This window comes from Myotis lucifugus, unplaced genomic scaffold (genome assembly GCF_000147115.1).
Source record: "Myotis lucifugus unplaced genomic scaffold, Myoluc2.0 scaffold_1, whole genome shotgun sequence".
Lineage (NCBI taxonomy): Eukaryota > Metazoa > Chordata > Mammalia > Chiroptera > Vespertilionidae > Myotis > Myotis lucifugus.
Genome location: NW_005871049.1, coordinates 37,374,895 through 37,389,775, shown reverse-complemented (window position 1 = coordinate 37,389,775; position 14,881 = coordinate 37,374,895). Strand labels below are relative to the sequence as shown.

At 40.5% G+C, this 14,881-nt stretch overlaps 1 protein-coding gene across 1 annotated transcript in view; it reads left to right on the top strand.

The window, feature by feature from the left end:
* Positions 1-1,495: 1,495 nt before the first annotated feature.
* The window catches only part of MSRA (methionine sulfoxide reductase A), a 379,272-nt gene continuing 365,886 nt past the window's right edge, over positions 1,496-14,881 (top strand). Inside the window, exon 1 of the mRNA XM_006081917.3 lies at positions 1,496-1,863. Within this exon, the coding sequence (XP_006081979.1) occupies positions 1,728-1,863 (136 nt within the window). The 5' untranslated portion in view covers positions 1,496-1,727. The remainder of the gene's footprint in view (positions 1,864-14,881) is intronic.

The following is a 14,881-nucleotide window of genomic DNA, read 5'->3' as shown; positions in this document are numbered from 1 at the left end:
TAAATCTCTCCTCAAGAAACAAGCAAAACTCAATGTAACTTCTTACAACTATTCTGGTAAATGTAAAAACTGTTCTGATTTTTGAAAAAAGCTTTGAAGTAAAGTAAGGTGTTCTACTTTAAAAATGTTTATTTTTATAATAAGTAACAGCCATTGGAACACTTGAGAACACTATAACACTGTAGAACATTTTAAAACAGAGGTTTTAAAAAAGTGAAAATCAGTAGACCATTGCTTTGAACAACAGCAAAACTGTAAACACCATTTACATTTTTTCTAGTCTTTCTTCAGTGGGTGTACAAGTGGAGGTGTATGCATTTTTATATATACTACATCGCACAGATGCATATACTTGAGATCTGTTGTGCTTTTCCACTTAACATTATATAAGTACTTCTTGACATGAAAAATTCTTCAGTTTTTAGCTGCTGAGTGTTTCTAACATGTTTAGTTTCATACAGCCAACCACTAAATCAGAAAAGGCAAATCAGTATGTATTAAAAGGCAGCAATTTAAAAAACCCCACCGAGTATTTCCTTTGACAGAGGAGTGATCTTATTTTTACAAATGCTTAGCAGTAACCAGGCCTTCACGAGCCTGCAAGGGACAGGAGTGTTTCTGAGAGAGGCCTACAGAACCTACTTTGTATAATCTCATAATAAAAACAAATAAATCAAAAGTAAAAACTGAGGCACATTGCCCAAAGGGAATTGTGAATTATAAAATAAGCACTTTAATCGAAGTTTAATGTTACATGCTTGGCCACATTCTACAGTAGAGTAGGGCTAATCTTCCTGTCCACCTAACATGAAAACAGAGATAGATAAACCCGTGGGGTGGGGAAGGGCGGAGGGTCAAAACTCCCACATCTCTGTGGGTGCGAGTCTGCAGTTCCTTTCCTCATCTGAGATTATCTGCCCATTTCGGCAGAACATTTCTGTAAAACCCCAAATTTCACATATGGAACACCCAAGACACCCATCTGGCTCCACCCACCTTATGCTTTGGGTTGAAAATGTCACAGGAACAAATGTTACCTCCTATGATTTGAGAAACAAGAATGATCCAACAGCACCATCACATCCACCTAAGCTGCCTTAGTGGTGACATTAGTACCTCGCTCCTCTACTTGTCCCCCCAAACCCCGTAAAATGGGTTTATCAATATATTTATACATATGCATGTGTGTACACAGGTATGCATTATATTGCGTTATCTCCCTTATTCTGAGCTTTTTGAAACTTGTACTTAGTTTTCATTTTGGATAAATACTCATCTTTTCGGTAATCATAATGGCTGCAATGGAAATAGACATACATCCTACTTGTCTGTAAGGTAGGTCGTTTTGTATCTTATTGGTCACGCCAAACTACTGCTAAGGAGGTTGTGAAATGGGGACGAACTGAAAAATCAAGGGCTGGGCACATTTTTTTGGCCCCTGACGCTTCACGTACTTCGTACCGCCATTAATAAATACACTTGTTCCCAGCTTGGACAGGGTACTGAAGCCGAGCCAGAAAAGCTCGCGGCTGTCTCCCGGGACGCGGCACCCTCTCGGGAGAGAACACGCCCTCGGTCACAGCCTGTGCGGCCTGCGCCTTAGGTAACCTCGATTCCGGGGCGGCGGCGGCTCAGTGCGCACCGGTCCCCCCGCGGGCGCCAGCAGTCTGTCCAGCGCTCGCCGGCCCGCGCCGTCCGCCCGCCGCCCCTCTGCCAGCGGCCCGCCCATGCTCTCGGCCACCAGGCGGGCTCGCCAGCTCTTCCACAGCCTGATTCCTGTCCCGGGAATGGGCGACTCCGCTTCTAAGATGATCAGCCCCCAGGAGGCCTTGCCGGGCCGGAAGGACCCGATCGCCGTGGCGGGTAAGGGCGCGGTGGTCGCGGCTGCGCATGCGTGCAAGTGCCCGGTGGCGGCGCGTCCTCCGCCCTCGCGGAACAAACCCGTGGGCTGGACTCCTTGGGGCTCAGCTAGGGTCTGCGCAGGCGCGGGGAGGCGCAGGGAAGGGAGGAGGCAGGGGTCTCTTCTGTTTCTTTGTTTGGCCCCTTACTCCCTAAAAGCACACACAAAATGCTTGGCCGGAATCGTGAGAGCTGGTGTAAACACACAGAGTGCAGATTCCCAGCGGCTCCAAACGCTGATCCCGTTTCAGCCTTTTCTCTCGGGTATGCGCGCCCGCAGTCCGGGCTTCTCTGCATCCTTTCCTTTCTCCTTTGCACCGGCTCTGGGACGCTGGCCTTTTGCAGTGATGGTGCGGTGTTCTTTTGTCACTCGAAACAAAGCCATGATACAGAACGATGGAAACTGCAGTTTTGAAATTGCATTTCAGTCCAGAGTCCTGGTGGCAGGCATTATCCTCAGGCTTCCAGTATCTTCCAAGACTGCCTGGTTTCCTCCAATTGATAGGAGCGGCCCCTGGCCCTGTGCTCCGATTCTGCAATTGTGTATCAATCCTGCGGAGGTGTCTATTTCAGAGCTGAGTTTCCCAAACTTTAAAATAAGTTTCCAATCTCAGACCAGCGCTTTTGGAAAGTACAATAAAAGTGAAATGCCAGAAAAGTGATCACGTGCTTGGATGCCAAGTAATGTTAAACTACCCCCAAATTTTAAAAGCTTAATTCTCATTTCTGTGGTAGACCCCTTGCAGTTTGCAGACAGCACAGGTCCACCATCCCCAGCACCATAATTTAAGTAGGATTACTTTGGCGCAGTGTTTCTCAAAGTGCGGCCTTGTCAACTCGTGTTTTAAATCCTCCATCTGATTTTAATGCATCCCGTAGTTTATAAACTACTGCCTTAGAGCTGTTGGATAGTGATGATTTATATTTTACAAACGGCTCAATGTCAAGATAGATTCTGCATTTGAAATTTCCCAGAAATTCTTCTATTTTCCTTTTCCTTAAAGAATTGGTGAGTATTTATAGGAGGAGGTCATAGTGAGGGTCTGCGTATCATATACAATACTCAGTATGAGACTGTAAAAGGTAGAGAGAGGTTTTTGGATGTCAAGCAGTTTGGAAAGTGATTGCGTGACCTGTTTTTTTTATTTACCTACATTAGCAGTTCTATTTCCTGTGCCTGCCATCACATCACCTCCAACTCATCGGCAGTCCTAAAAGTTTATTTTATTTTTAACTCAAATTCAAAGAATGAGTTTTGGAAGAAAGAAAAAAATCTAGATTATTTTTTATATCTAAACTATATTTGACTCAATTATCTGAACTTTGTCTTAAAAATAAATTCTTTGCAAATTTGCAAACCAGCATTCATAAATGGGTATTTACGGTAAAGGCAATGCTTTCTCAAGGCTGCACTTCCCTAGCTTGTACTGAACTTCCTTTTAATACACTACAGTGTCTTTGATATGCCCTCCTAGACAAACAACCCAAAAACTCTTGACCACATTTCCAAATTGGTTCAAGATCAAGATTGACCAAAATTTAGTTATGTTTTTTGTTAACCAAAGTCTTCCCAATCAGTTTTCCAGTATGTAAATGACACTTTTGGTAAAAGATTGACCAACATGATAAAAATCAGCCAAAGATTTTTTTTTCATATCCACATAATAACTCTGCAGAACCTCAGGACCTGGTTCTACTCCAGGCTCTTCTCTCTTTTCTTATAGCTGTTTGTATATCTGCTTTTGTTGATGTAGGGCCAAACCTACAATGCTTATGTCCTTATTGTTCAGCTGTTCTAACTATGCCTTCCCCCCAATATTTTCATTTTAGACTAGAGGCCCAGTGCATGAAATTCGTGCATGGGTAGGGTCCCTAGGCCTGGCTGGTGATCAGGGCCGATCTGTGGGGCGACCAGCGGGGCAATTAGGGGCCCCTGCTGGCACCCTTGGCCGGCCTGGCACTGCCCGCTCACTGGCCCCATCTCCCACCGCTGCAGCTGGTCGCCTCCCTCTGCAGAGACCAGCGGGGTGATCTGCTGGGAGGTGTGGGGGGTCTGGGTGTGTGTGTGGGGGAAGTGTGGGGGGTCTGGGGTGTGTGTGTGGGGGAGGGGCCCACTGGCACCCGCCTTGGCTGGCCTGGGGGCAGCTCCTGCATTGAGCATATGCCCCCTGGTGGTCAATGCGTGTCATAGCGACCGGTCATTCCACTTATTGTTCCACCATTTGGTTGATTTGCATATGAGGCTTTTATTATATAGGACTGTGGCCTATCCAGTCTCCATTCCTGATACTACTGCCTTGATGGAGTGCTGAAAGTCCTAATTGGCCCCAGAAATGGGCAGTGTTACCTCTTTGATAGGTTTTGGTGGTTATAAGCTTGAAACTTATGGATTTATTATTGTTCTGAAAGTTAAATTAATCTCAATTCCAACCTCCTATCTGTTTACCAGCTGTTCACTAATCTGTATTACCTCTGTCTATGTCTGTTATTTTTATCCGAACTCTGAACAGTTCTGTGACAAAAGCATCACCTTTTGATTTTTAGAAGACAAGGCCTGTCCGTTGCATGTCTTTGGCTCAGCCTACTATGAGGTGTGCACTATTACCAAATACTTTCGGTGCAAAGGATTATCATATCAGCTTTAATCCTACCTTTTTTAGTATGTTTAAGAAAACTTACACCTTTTTATAAACTGTGGCTCAGTAGATTTCTACTTTGCAAGAGGGTAAGATTCAATCTCTTAAACATCTTTAATGTTTACTTTCTCCAAGGCTATCTAAAATGAACCAAAACATGAGTAGGCCTACTTTGGGTATTAGTTAAAACTAAACTTGAACTAGACTGCCTCAATTGAAGAACACTCTGTTCAGGTTAGTGGTGGGTTCTGGATAGCACTGGCTAGCTGGCAGGGCACACATGACTTTGTCTGATCTTATATGTGGAGGTGGTTTTGCTCTGTTTTAGTGTCTGGCTACACAGCAATACTGAGAGAACTTTGGGACTAGAGAAAATGGGGGATTCATGTTTGTTGAACTAAATTGGTGGGCAGTTAATTGCTATACATAGGCAGGAGGTGGAAGGCTTATAATTAAAACCCCAGAGTACCTCTTACATTATTCAAATGTAAGTTTATTATAGTTAAAACTGATCTTATTTCCAATGAGTTAATTATGGTAAGAGCCCAGATTTTACTTTATATGGCACTTTTTCCCCCTTCATATTGGAAACATTGCTAATCTGGTTTATTGACCAGGTATTTGGGATTTGGAGATATTCAGGATAACATTAATAACTCCTATTTAATCTATTTCTTGCCTTTATATTCTTAGTGTTCACTGCATTTATTGCTGTGATGCCTTTTTGGGGTGAGGAAGAGATGTAGCACACCTGCTAAAGGTATATTTGTTTAAGAACTTTAAACATAAATAGAAAAACAGTAAAACAATGTAAGTAATCCAAAAGGTGGCTCTTTGAAAAATAATTAAACGGCAACAATAAAATTTATAAACTATTGCCTAGGCTAATAAAGGAAAAAGGGAAGAATATACAAATACACATGATAAGAACTGAGTGGGAATAATGGAAATAGAAAAAATTTAAGAATAATAAGAGACTATTTGCTTAACTCTTTGAAAGTAAGTTTGAAAACTTGGATGGAGTAGATAATTTTTAGGAAAATACAATTAACCCAACCTGACCCAAGAAAGAGGTAGAAAATCTAAACAGATTGATTTTTCTAAAAAAAAAATTAAAAAAAAAAATTGTCAAATAGTTGCTTCCTCCCAAAGCATTATGTCCAGACGGTTTTGTAGGGGACTTCCACTAAATATTTAAAGGACAGATAATTTCAATATTATTTATGCTGAAAGAATTGTCAAATTGTTTTAAAGAAGCAAGTATAACATTAAAACCAAAATTGATAAAGATTGCCTCAAAATAAAACTACAGAACAATTGTATATATGAATATAGATGCAAAACTGTAATATAACTATGAATACACAGGCTCCAGCAATGCGACTTAGTCTCAGAATGCAAGGATGGGTTAATATTAGGAAATCTATTAATATAATTCGTCATTTAATTGATCAAACAAACAAACAAAAACGATGTAACTATCTCCCTAGATGCCGAAAAGTTGTTGGACCAGTTTAACAACCATTTTTGATAACACTCAGAGATAGCTACTTCCTTAACTTTGATAAAGTGTATCAATTTCAGCCAAAGACTAACATGGTGCTTAATGGAGAAACATTAGAGGTTTCTACTAGAGCAGTGGTTCCCAACATGGAGCACACGCCTCACAGTAATTTGATTTTTAAGGGGGGCAATTCGAGAATGAGTTATTAAATGAATTTTTTGCATTTCTTATGGTTCTAGGGGCCATATATACAGTATATAAATATATATTGTGACATATTTATGCATTTCAGTTCTCTATTATGTGTTTTGAAACTTTGCTATTTTTATATCATTTCATATTATTATTATTTTTTAAAACAATTTCTTAGTGATTTCTTACTCAGTACTTCAACTGTCCTTTCATTCTTTTATTTTTCTCTTTCATGGATGCCATGTTCTTTGGAAGCTTGTTTAGACCAAGTTTATGGCCTTGTAGGCTTCCTCCACGTGAATAAGAGTTCACTTTTTGAATAATAAGAATTATATGTCATGGGAGGGGGCATCAGTATTTTAGAGATGCATAGGTGGGGCATGGCCAAAAAAAGGTTGGGAACCACTGCACTAGAGTCTCAATCAAGAAAGAATATTGAGGTGTTCCACTCTTGCTCAACCTAGTTGCAGGTGTGCACTGTTACTAAATACTTTTGTTGTTAAGGGTTATCATCTAAGCCAGTGGCTCTCAACCTTCTGGCCCTTTAAATGCAGTTCCTCATGTTGTGACCCAACCATAAAATTATTTTCGTTGCTACTTCATAACTGTAATGTTGCTACTGTTATGAATTGTAATGTAAATATCTGATATGCAGGATGGTCTTAGGCGACCCCTGTGAAAGGGTTGTTTGACCGCCAAAGGGGTCGCAGCCCACAGGTTGAGAACCGCTGACTAAGCTTTAATCTTACCTTTTTGTGTTCTTAAAATGTCCATCCTTTTATAAACTGTGGCCTGGTATATTTCTACTTTGCAAGAAGTTAAGATTCAAACCTTTAAACTTTTTAAATGTGTAATTTGTTCAAGGCTGCCTAAAGCATGACCAGGCCTACTTTGGGTAATTGGTTATTATTTAACATGTTTTGTAGGTGTTAGCCAATGCAGGCAAGAGAAGACAATTACAGATGTACATATTGGAAAAGAGAAGGCAAAATTAACATCATTTGCAGTTGATAGGATTACATATCTGGAAAATCCAAGAGAATTTAGTAAGGTATCAGGGTATAGTCTTACTAGACAGAAAACAATGGGTTTACTCTATATAAACAACTTGTTAGGAGATATAATGGAAGAAACACCCCATTTATAATAGCAACCAGAAAAGTTAAAATTTAGGAGTAAACTTGGCAAGAAATATGCAGGACCTATGTGAAGAAAACTTTAAAACACTGCTGAAAGATGCAAAAAAAAAAAAAAAAAAAGATAAATGTTAAGACATACCTGGTCCTTGGATAGAAGACTGAACAGGAAACATATGTATCAGTTTTCCCTAAGTTAATTTATAAAGGTAATGTGGTTTCAATAAAAATACTAATGATATTTTTATTTCATTCTAGAACTGGATACACTAATTAAAAAATTCATATGGGAAAATAAATAGGAATAGTTATGATAACTAAAAGTGAAAGGGCGAGGACTACGCCCTCTATCTTACCCTGGGTCCTCCATCTTTGGGCAGCCAGCAGAAAAGAAAGATCAGAAGGAAGCCCAAGCCTCTGCTAGCCACACCCAGGACTTCTTTAAACTAACCAATGACAATCAAGGGAAGTGCGCGCCATAGATACGACCACATCCTGTATAACGAGATACCGACTTGCGCCTGGCCAATCGGCAGGGCCCACAGTCCTCTCTCCTCCCCTTACTATAAAATCTCTCTCCCCACAGGGCTGGCCCTCTCTCTGCCACTTGCTGCTGTGCCAGTAAGGAGGGTAGGGGAGCCAAGCCCGGGTTTGAATAAAAGACTCTTTGCTTTTGCATAGGACACAGCTGGCTCCCTGGTGTGGTCTATTGGGGATCTTGAAATCTGGGCATAACAAAAGAAGAGCAAACCGGGACAGCCAACCCTTCCAAACAGTGTGGTACTGGTGCATTAATAGCTAGGTCAATGGAGCAGAAAAGAAAGATCAGAAATTCTTAAATACATATGGAAATGTAGCATATGAAAATGGTGATGTCTCAAATCAGTGGGGAAAAGATGGAATATTCAGTAAATGGTTTTGGGACAATTAGGTAGCCATAGAAGAAAAAAGATTGTACTTTCCATCTTAAAACAGGGTAAGTTCCAAAAGATAGGTGATGATAATAGCTCATACTTATTAAATGCCTACTATATGCCAAGCACTGTAGTAATTACTTTATATTTACTAATATAAAATGATTAATATCAAAATGATTAAATGTATTAGTAAACATAAAGTAATTATTATTATTCCTCATTTGTAGATGTGGAAACTAAGGGCCATAAAGGTTTGGTGACTTATCCATGCTCATATCGCTAATAAGTGGTGGCTCTGGGATATGAATGTAGGCAATTTGGTTTTAGCGTTTGGGATGTTAACTACTATACTGTTTTTCCATTTAGTTAAATGTAAAAAATGAAATAATTTAAATATGAGAAAGGGAGAATTTCTTTATAATCTTGGTGTGAGGAAAGCCTTTCTAACCATGACTTGAAAATCAGAAGACTTAAAAGATTGAAAAATTAGATCACATCTAAATAAGAATTTTCTGCAGGCAAAATTACCATAAGCAAGTTCAAAAGACAAACTGGATTATGTATTTGCAACTCATATCATAGTTGAAGGACTAGCCTCCCTAATATATAAGAAGCTCCTAGAAAATAATAAGAAAACACCAACATCCACTAGAAAAATAGGCAAAGGTATGAACAGTTTCCAGAAGAGGAAGTACATTTGGCTCTTAAACATATAAAAAGATGCTCTACTTCACTCATAATGAGGAGAATGCAAATACCATTTTTCATTTTTCAGACTGGCAAACATCCAGAACTTTGATGATACACTCTGTTGCCTTAAGGAAAAAGGTACTCTCTTATAATGCTGGCAAGAGTGGAAATTGGCTCAACTCTTAGGGAAGGCAATTTGGCAATATATATCAAAAATTTAATTGCATATACCTTTTGACCCCTGAATGCAATTTCTGGGAATTTATCCTACAGATACACTTGCACACATGCCAAAAGATGACTGTACCAGGTTATTCACTGCAGCCTTGTTTGCAATAGCCAAAGATTGGAAACAACCCAAATGCCCATCAGCAGGGGCTAGTTAAATAAATTATGGTTCATCCTCACAATGGAATATGCAGCTGTAAGAAAGAACACGGAAACTCTATATGAATGGGTATGGAGAGATTGCCAAGATGTGTTAAGTAAAAAAAAGCAAGGTCAGAAAAGTGGCATTATAGCATGCTAACTTTTGTGTGAACAGGGAGGAAAATAATAATATGTATGCACAAAGAAACTGAAATAATGGCTAAGAAACAAACAGCCTGTGAGAGAGCTATGCAGTGAGCTGAAGGTGGATGGGAGACTTTTTATTTCCTTTTTAAAATTTTATGACTTGATTCTTGTAATGTGACTGCTTTATTGAATTAAATCATTTCACTTTGAAGATGATCTCTCGCTGTTGTTTTTAAGTCAAATTGACCACCTATCATTTGTCAGCCCTATTTCAAGTTCATTTTTTAAAAGAAATTCTGCTCTTTTTCTTGTCAAGTAGTTTTTCTTCCTCAATTTGCTTTTGTAATCAAAATCTCCATTTTGGCATGATTTAAAAATCTAAATTTAGAGGGTGAAATTGGAATGAGTTAATCCAAGTCATTTTACATTTCATAAATATTCATTTTTATTGAAGCAGCAATTGTGGTGGCATCATTTATACAAAGAAAAGATCTTTGGGGACAAATTCTTTCCTTTATTCTGTAGAAGACATTATGTGTATTTTATTTTCAGTGATGTACATAGACTTTTAAAAGAAAATGACAGAAAACAATTTCCCTTTTAGAAAAATTTCTCCCACTGTGTGATTAATTTCTAAATTGTAGGACACAGAACTATGATTTCTCCACTTTGCATCCTATCTAAAGCTCTTTATTTTGCCCTGTGTTCAGACCCTCAGGTGTTTCCCTGAAGTCCCTGGAATAGGGGTATTCCATACCTCCCCAGATCTAATCCTTACTCCCCCGCCTTTCTTCCCACAGTGGCCATATAGAACCCATCTTTGGGCTCACATTGGTTTCAGTGTTCTGCTTCTGGAATTGCTCAAGTGATTTTATCCAAGATTCCACACTCCAGTCCTTTCATTTAATCATTCAACAAGTGACTATTAAATAAATGCTTGCTTAGGTAAAATATTGTGTTTTCCATGTATCCTTCCTTAAAGCTTGCCCTGTTTGAATTCATTTCTCCAATAAACTCATCCCTTTTCTCTCTGACCTAAGTGAGCCCTTTCTTTTCCACTGGACAAATAATTATGGACTGTTTTATGAATCTTTCTATTGGGTCTTTCATTGTTACTTAGATGTTTTGTTGCTACCCAGCTTATTAAATCTATACCTTATTTCCCCATACGAGGGTGAGCTCCCCAGAAGATGGCTGTTCAGAGGAGGAGCCATGTTTCAATCCTTGAAGGGAGGGGCTGGGCTGTGTTGGATATTTATTTTATCCTCTAGTCTATAGCACTTCACAAAGGGTGCTGCCTACATCAAGCACTCAATGTGGTTTGTGGATATCAGCCAGCATACTAGTATGGTCGATGCCTGAGAACAAAGTCCAAAACTGGTAGTCTTTCTGTCTGACCATCGTGTGACCAATGTAACACAGAGACGCTAACATAGGTGACCTTTTGTCCATGGGGTACGAACTCTTAATTGTTTTTCCACTAGTGGTGATGGATTTGTGTTGATTTCAGACTTTCCTCTTACTCACTCTTATGACCAGTGGTAAACTTTTCTACTGGCCAGAATGATGGGAAGCTGCTCATCTTCAAATCTTTGAGCAGGGACTAGTTAGGAATTTGCAACAGTGGTGGGGAAAGAGTGTTTTGCTCAGCACAATCCATGTAGGACTTTGGCCTGTAACCCTTAGTCCAGAGGTCACAGTGTACCCCTGACTCAGGTTTGGGAGGGAGGAGAGTGAGGACAGATGAAGTGAGGAATGGGAGGCTGGTTGGGTAAGGAGGCATCAGGCTGTGTCATGAGCCCCAAGAGAGCCAGTTTCCTTGAGGCCCTCAGCAAGGACCAGAGTAGAGGCTCCTTGGTTTAACCCCTTTATAGGCCCCAGAGGCCTGCTACCCATCACTGTGCTATCTTGGCATATGGCCAGGCCCCTTCCCATGCCACAGCAGCTGGCTGGCCTGGCCATCCTGTGCCAGTGAAAGTCATTGAACTGGTGATGTATGAAAGACTGAATTCTGCAAAAGATGGTTTTGAGGTGTCAATGTGTGATGAGTGGAAGTTATAGATTCTATATCCTATTATTTCAACTTTCTTCCATCATAAATTCCCAGTTTGTCAGAGAGCATCACAATATCTAATGTTTTGTGAAAATGTAGAACTAGACTATCAACTACTTATTCTTTGTGCCTAGAACACAGTAGGCTGACCATAAATATTTGTTGAATGAGTCTAGCATACTCTGTTGTGAGCTCTTTGAGAGGTGGTTCCATTGCTCAGTGGTCCCAAGACCTGATGGCTCCAGATAATGCGTTTCTGTCAACTCAGTGGTCCCAAGACCTGAAACTATAATTAATATTGGTAGATAACTAATCGGCTCAATTTAGCTTCTGTAACAAACTGCTTTTTGCAAACCAGGTTCCTCATTCCAAACCCCGAGATGTAATCAATACCTTTGTGATTTTTGCCTATATAAATCTGGTGTTGGGGTTATGTAAGGACTTCGAGATTTGGAGAGCAAAATGCCCCCTTGTAGTCCCGGATTTGAAATAAATGTGACTCCTTAATTCGACTTCTTGAGGCGTCCTGTGTGATTCGCGGGGTACATTACAACAACAGGAAAGGTAGGCATTTGTTGTGATTGACCCACATCCCGTATGGTTCAGGGTTTGGGCTCTGGAAGAGGGGCTGTGCACAGTTGACAGAGACGAGACAAGAAATAATAATTTGGAAATTGGGGGGCCAGGCAGGAGCCCAAAGCAAGAGGAAGGACTCTGCTTGTGCTCAGGCCTTACCATCCTTTTATTCAGTTTGGGATACACCTATAGCCCTTAGGCAGGCAATTTCCAGTAGCAGACAGACTATCTTATCAGTAAGGATTTACATGACTATCTGCCCGGGAAGTTGCTTCAGTACCATTGTCTTCACTAAACAGTTGGTGCATAGCTCTGACCTTTGCCAGGGCTCAAGGGTCACCAGCATTCCAGGCTCCTTGTCCATACCTCTCTGCTAGTGAAGACAATAGGTGGCTTCCCACAGTTTGGGGCCTGGGGATTGCCACTGTGTGCTGGTTTCCAAGTTACTGGTTTTTCCTTTCATACCAGAACACTTTATGAGCTGGAAAGAATTTTTGCAGCCAAATGGAAATGTATGTGATAAGGAGTGGGCCATATTTGAAGAATGGAGTGTCAGCCTACCCTGTTGTATGATGGCAGTCTCTTACCTGCCATTTCCTCTCCTTCTTATAGTTCAGAGCATTAGCCCAGGCTTGGCTGAACAGAGCTGAGTTTCTGCCATGCTGCCCAGAGCTTTAATTACATCAGATTTCTAGTGGGGCATGGGTTTGTCATCATATGACAGTTCAACCATTTTAACTTGGATCTATCTCCTTATCAAATTTTAACCCAAGAGATGGTAAGAGGTTGGGAGTTTCTGACAATGGCCTTATCTTTGGATAAGTAGAATTGGCATTTGCTGGGGTTACCTCCTCCTCTGTCCTTATTTTATTGCTTTTCTCTTTCTACCCTTCTCATGGCTGGCTAGCTTCTTCCCTTCCACTCTTGTCAGTGAATAGATTCTGAAATCTATATCTATTTGCAAATATTTATAGGCTGTGTATGTCCCGCTGTAACCCTAAATTTAGTTCTAAGACCAAACTTACTATTTTCTGTACAAAACATTATATACATATTTTAATTTCCCCATTTCTGCTAGTGGCATTAATATGCTTCTAATTCTCCCTAACCCTTAGTTACATTCATCTGTGATCCTTGCCTCTGTATTTAATGTCTTTTTCCCAAAAGTCTTGATTGTTTTTGCTCTCTATTAGTCAGAATTCTCCAGAGGAACAGAACCAATAGAATATATGTAGATATATAGAAAGAGATTTATTATGAAGGATAGGCCCATATGGTATTAGAGGCTGAGAAGTCCAAGATCTGCCATGTGTAAGCTCGAGGCCCAGGAAAGCTGGCTGTGTGATTCCTGTGCTACCTTGAAGGTAGCCAATGACATAAGTCCCAGTCTGAGTCCTAAGGCCGGAGAAACAGGAGTGTCTAAGGGCAGGAGAAGATGGCTGTTCCAGCCCCCGAGAGTAAATTCATCCTTCATGTACCTTTTTGTTCTAATCTTATCAGGTTGGATGAGGTTCCCCAACATTAGTGGGAGCCAAGTTCTTTATTTAGTGAACTTATTCAAATGCTAATCCCTTCCAGAAACACCTTCACAGGCACAGCTAGAAATAATGTATTATCTGGACATCCTTTAGTCCAGTCAGGTTGATACACAAAATTAACCACCACACTTTCCTTGGTCTCTTGTCTTCATTTTCCCCAGTCTATTGTGAGCACCACTCTCAGACGTCTGTTTAAAACTCAGATTTCATTCTGTCTCTGCTTAGGAAATAGTGGTAACTCTGTGTGATCTGTGCGATGACAGTGTTCATCCTGGAGTTAGAAACTTTCTATAACTTGCAGCTGATGTCCGTATTCCAGATCTCTGCTTCCACTCCTGAGGCTTACTCCTGCTCTTAGCTCCTTCCTCCCAGGATGCTTGCTGTCCTCCTCAGAGCCCATTTAAACTTCCTGGGCCTTTTGAGGTTAAACTCAGCTCTTCCCCTTCCATGCTGCCTTTAGGGACTGTTTCAGCTTAGATTGTTCTCAGGGTTGGAGATGGAGCTAGGGTTTTGGGGCCCTGTTTTACACTTTCATCCCAATGTGTCTCCTTAGAGAGGTGAAGGATGAGTTGCTTTAATATATTTGGAGTTCAGTGATTGCTATTTTTCTCCTTTGTTTCCTGAACTTATAGCCTAGTTACAGTGCCCAATTGACATGGCCAGAGTTTTTGGATTACAATGGCTAAGTGGCTTGGTCTTCAGGTAACTTCTCTGGATGTCCCTGTCATAATGTTCTTCCCATTTGGTGAGATACTTCACTACTTTGACTCAAAGACAAACAGGCATATTAAAAATTTAAGATCTTAATAGGACAGAAATGTATTAGAATTGGGCAGCATCCAGTCTAGTAGATAGAAAGGAGCTCTGAGCAGCTGTACAAAATGAAAGACTTTTTCTAGGAAGAAAGGAGTGAGAATGAGGAAGTTATGGTATACTAGGAGAAAAAGCGGGTTGGTTACCTCAAAGTTACCTCCCTCCCAGCGGTTCTCAACCTGTGGGGCGCGAACAATGAAAATACATCCTGCATATCAGATATTTACATTACGATTTATAACAGTAGCAAAATTACAGTTATGAAGTAGCAACGAAAATAATTTTATGGTTGGGGGTCGCCACAACATGAGGAACTGTATTAAAGGGTCGTGGCATTAGGAAGGTTGAGAACCCCTGCTTAGGATTTATCAGGCAGATGCCGAACTATTGCTGATCAGGTACTAGTAATTC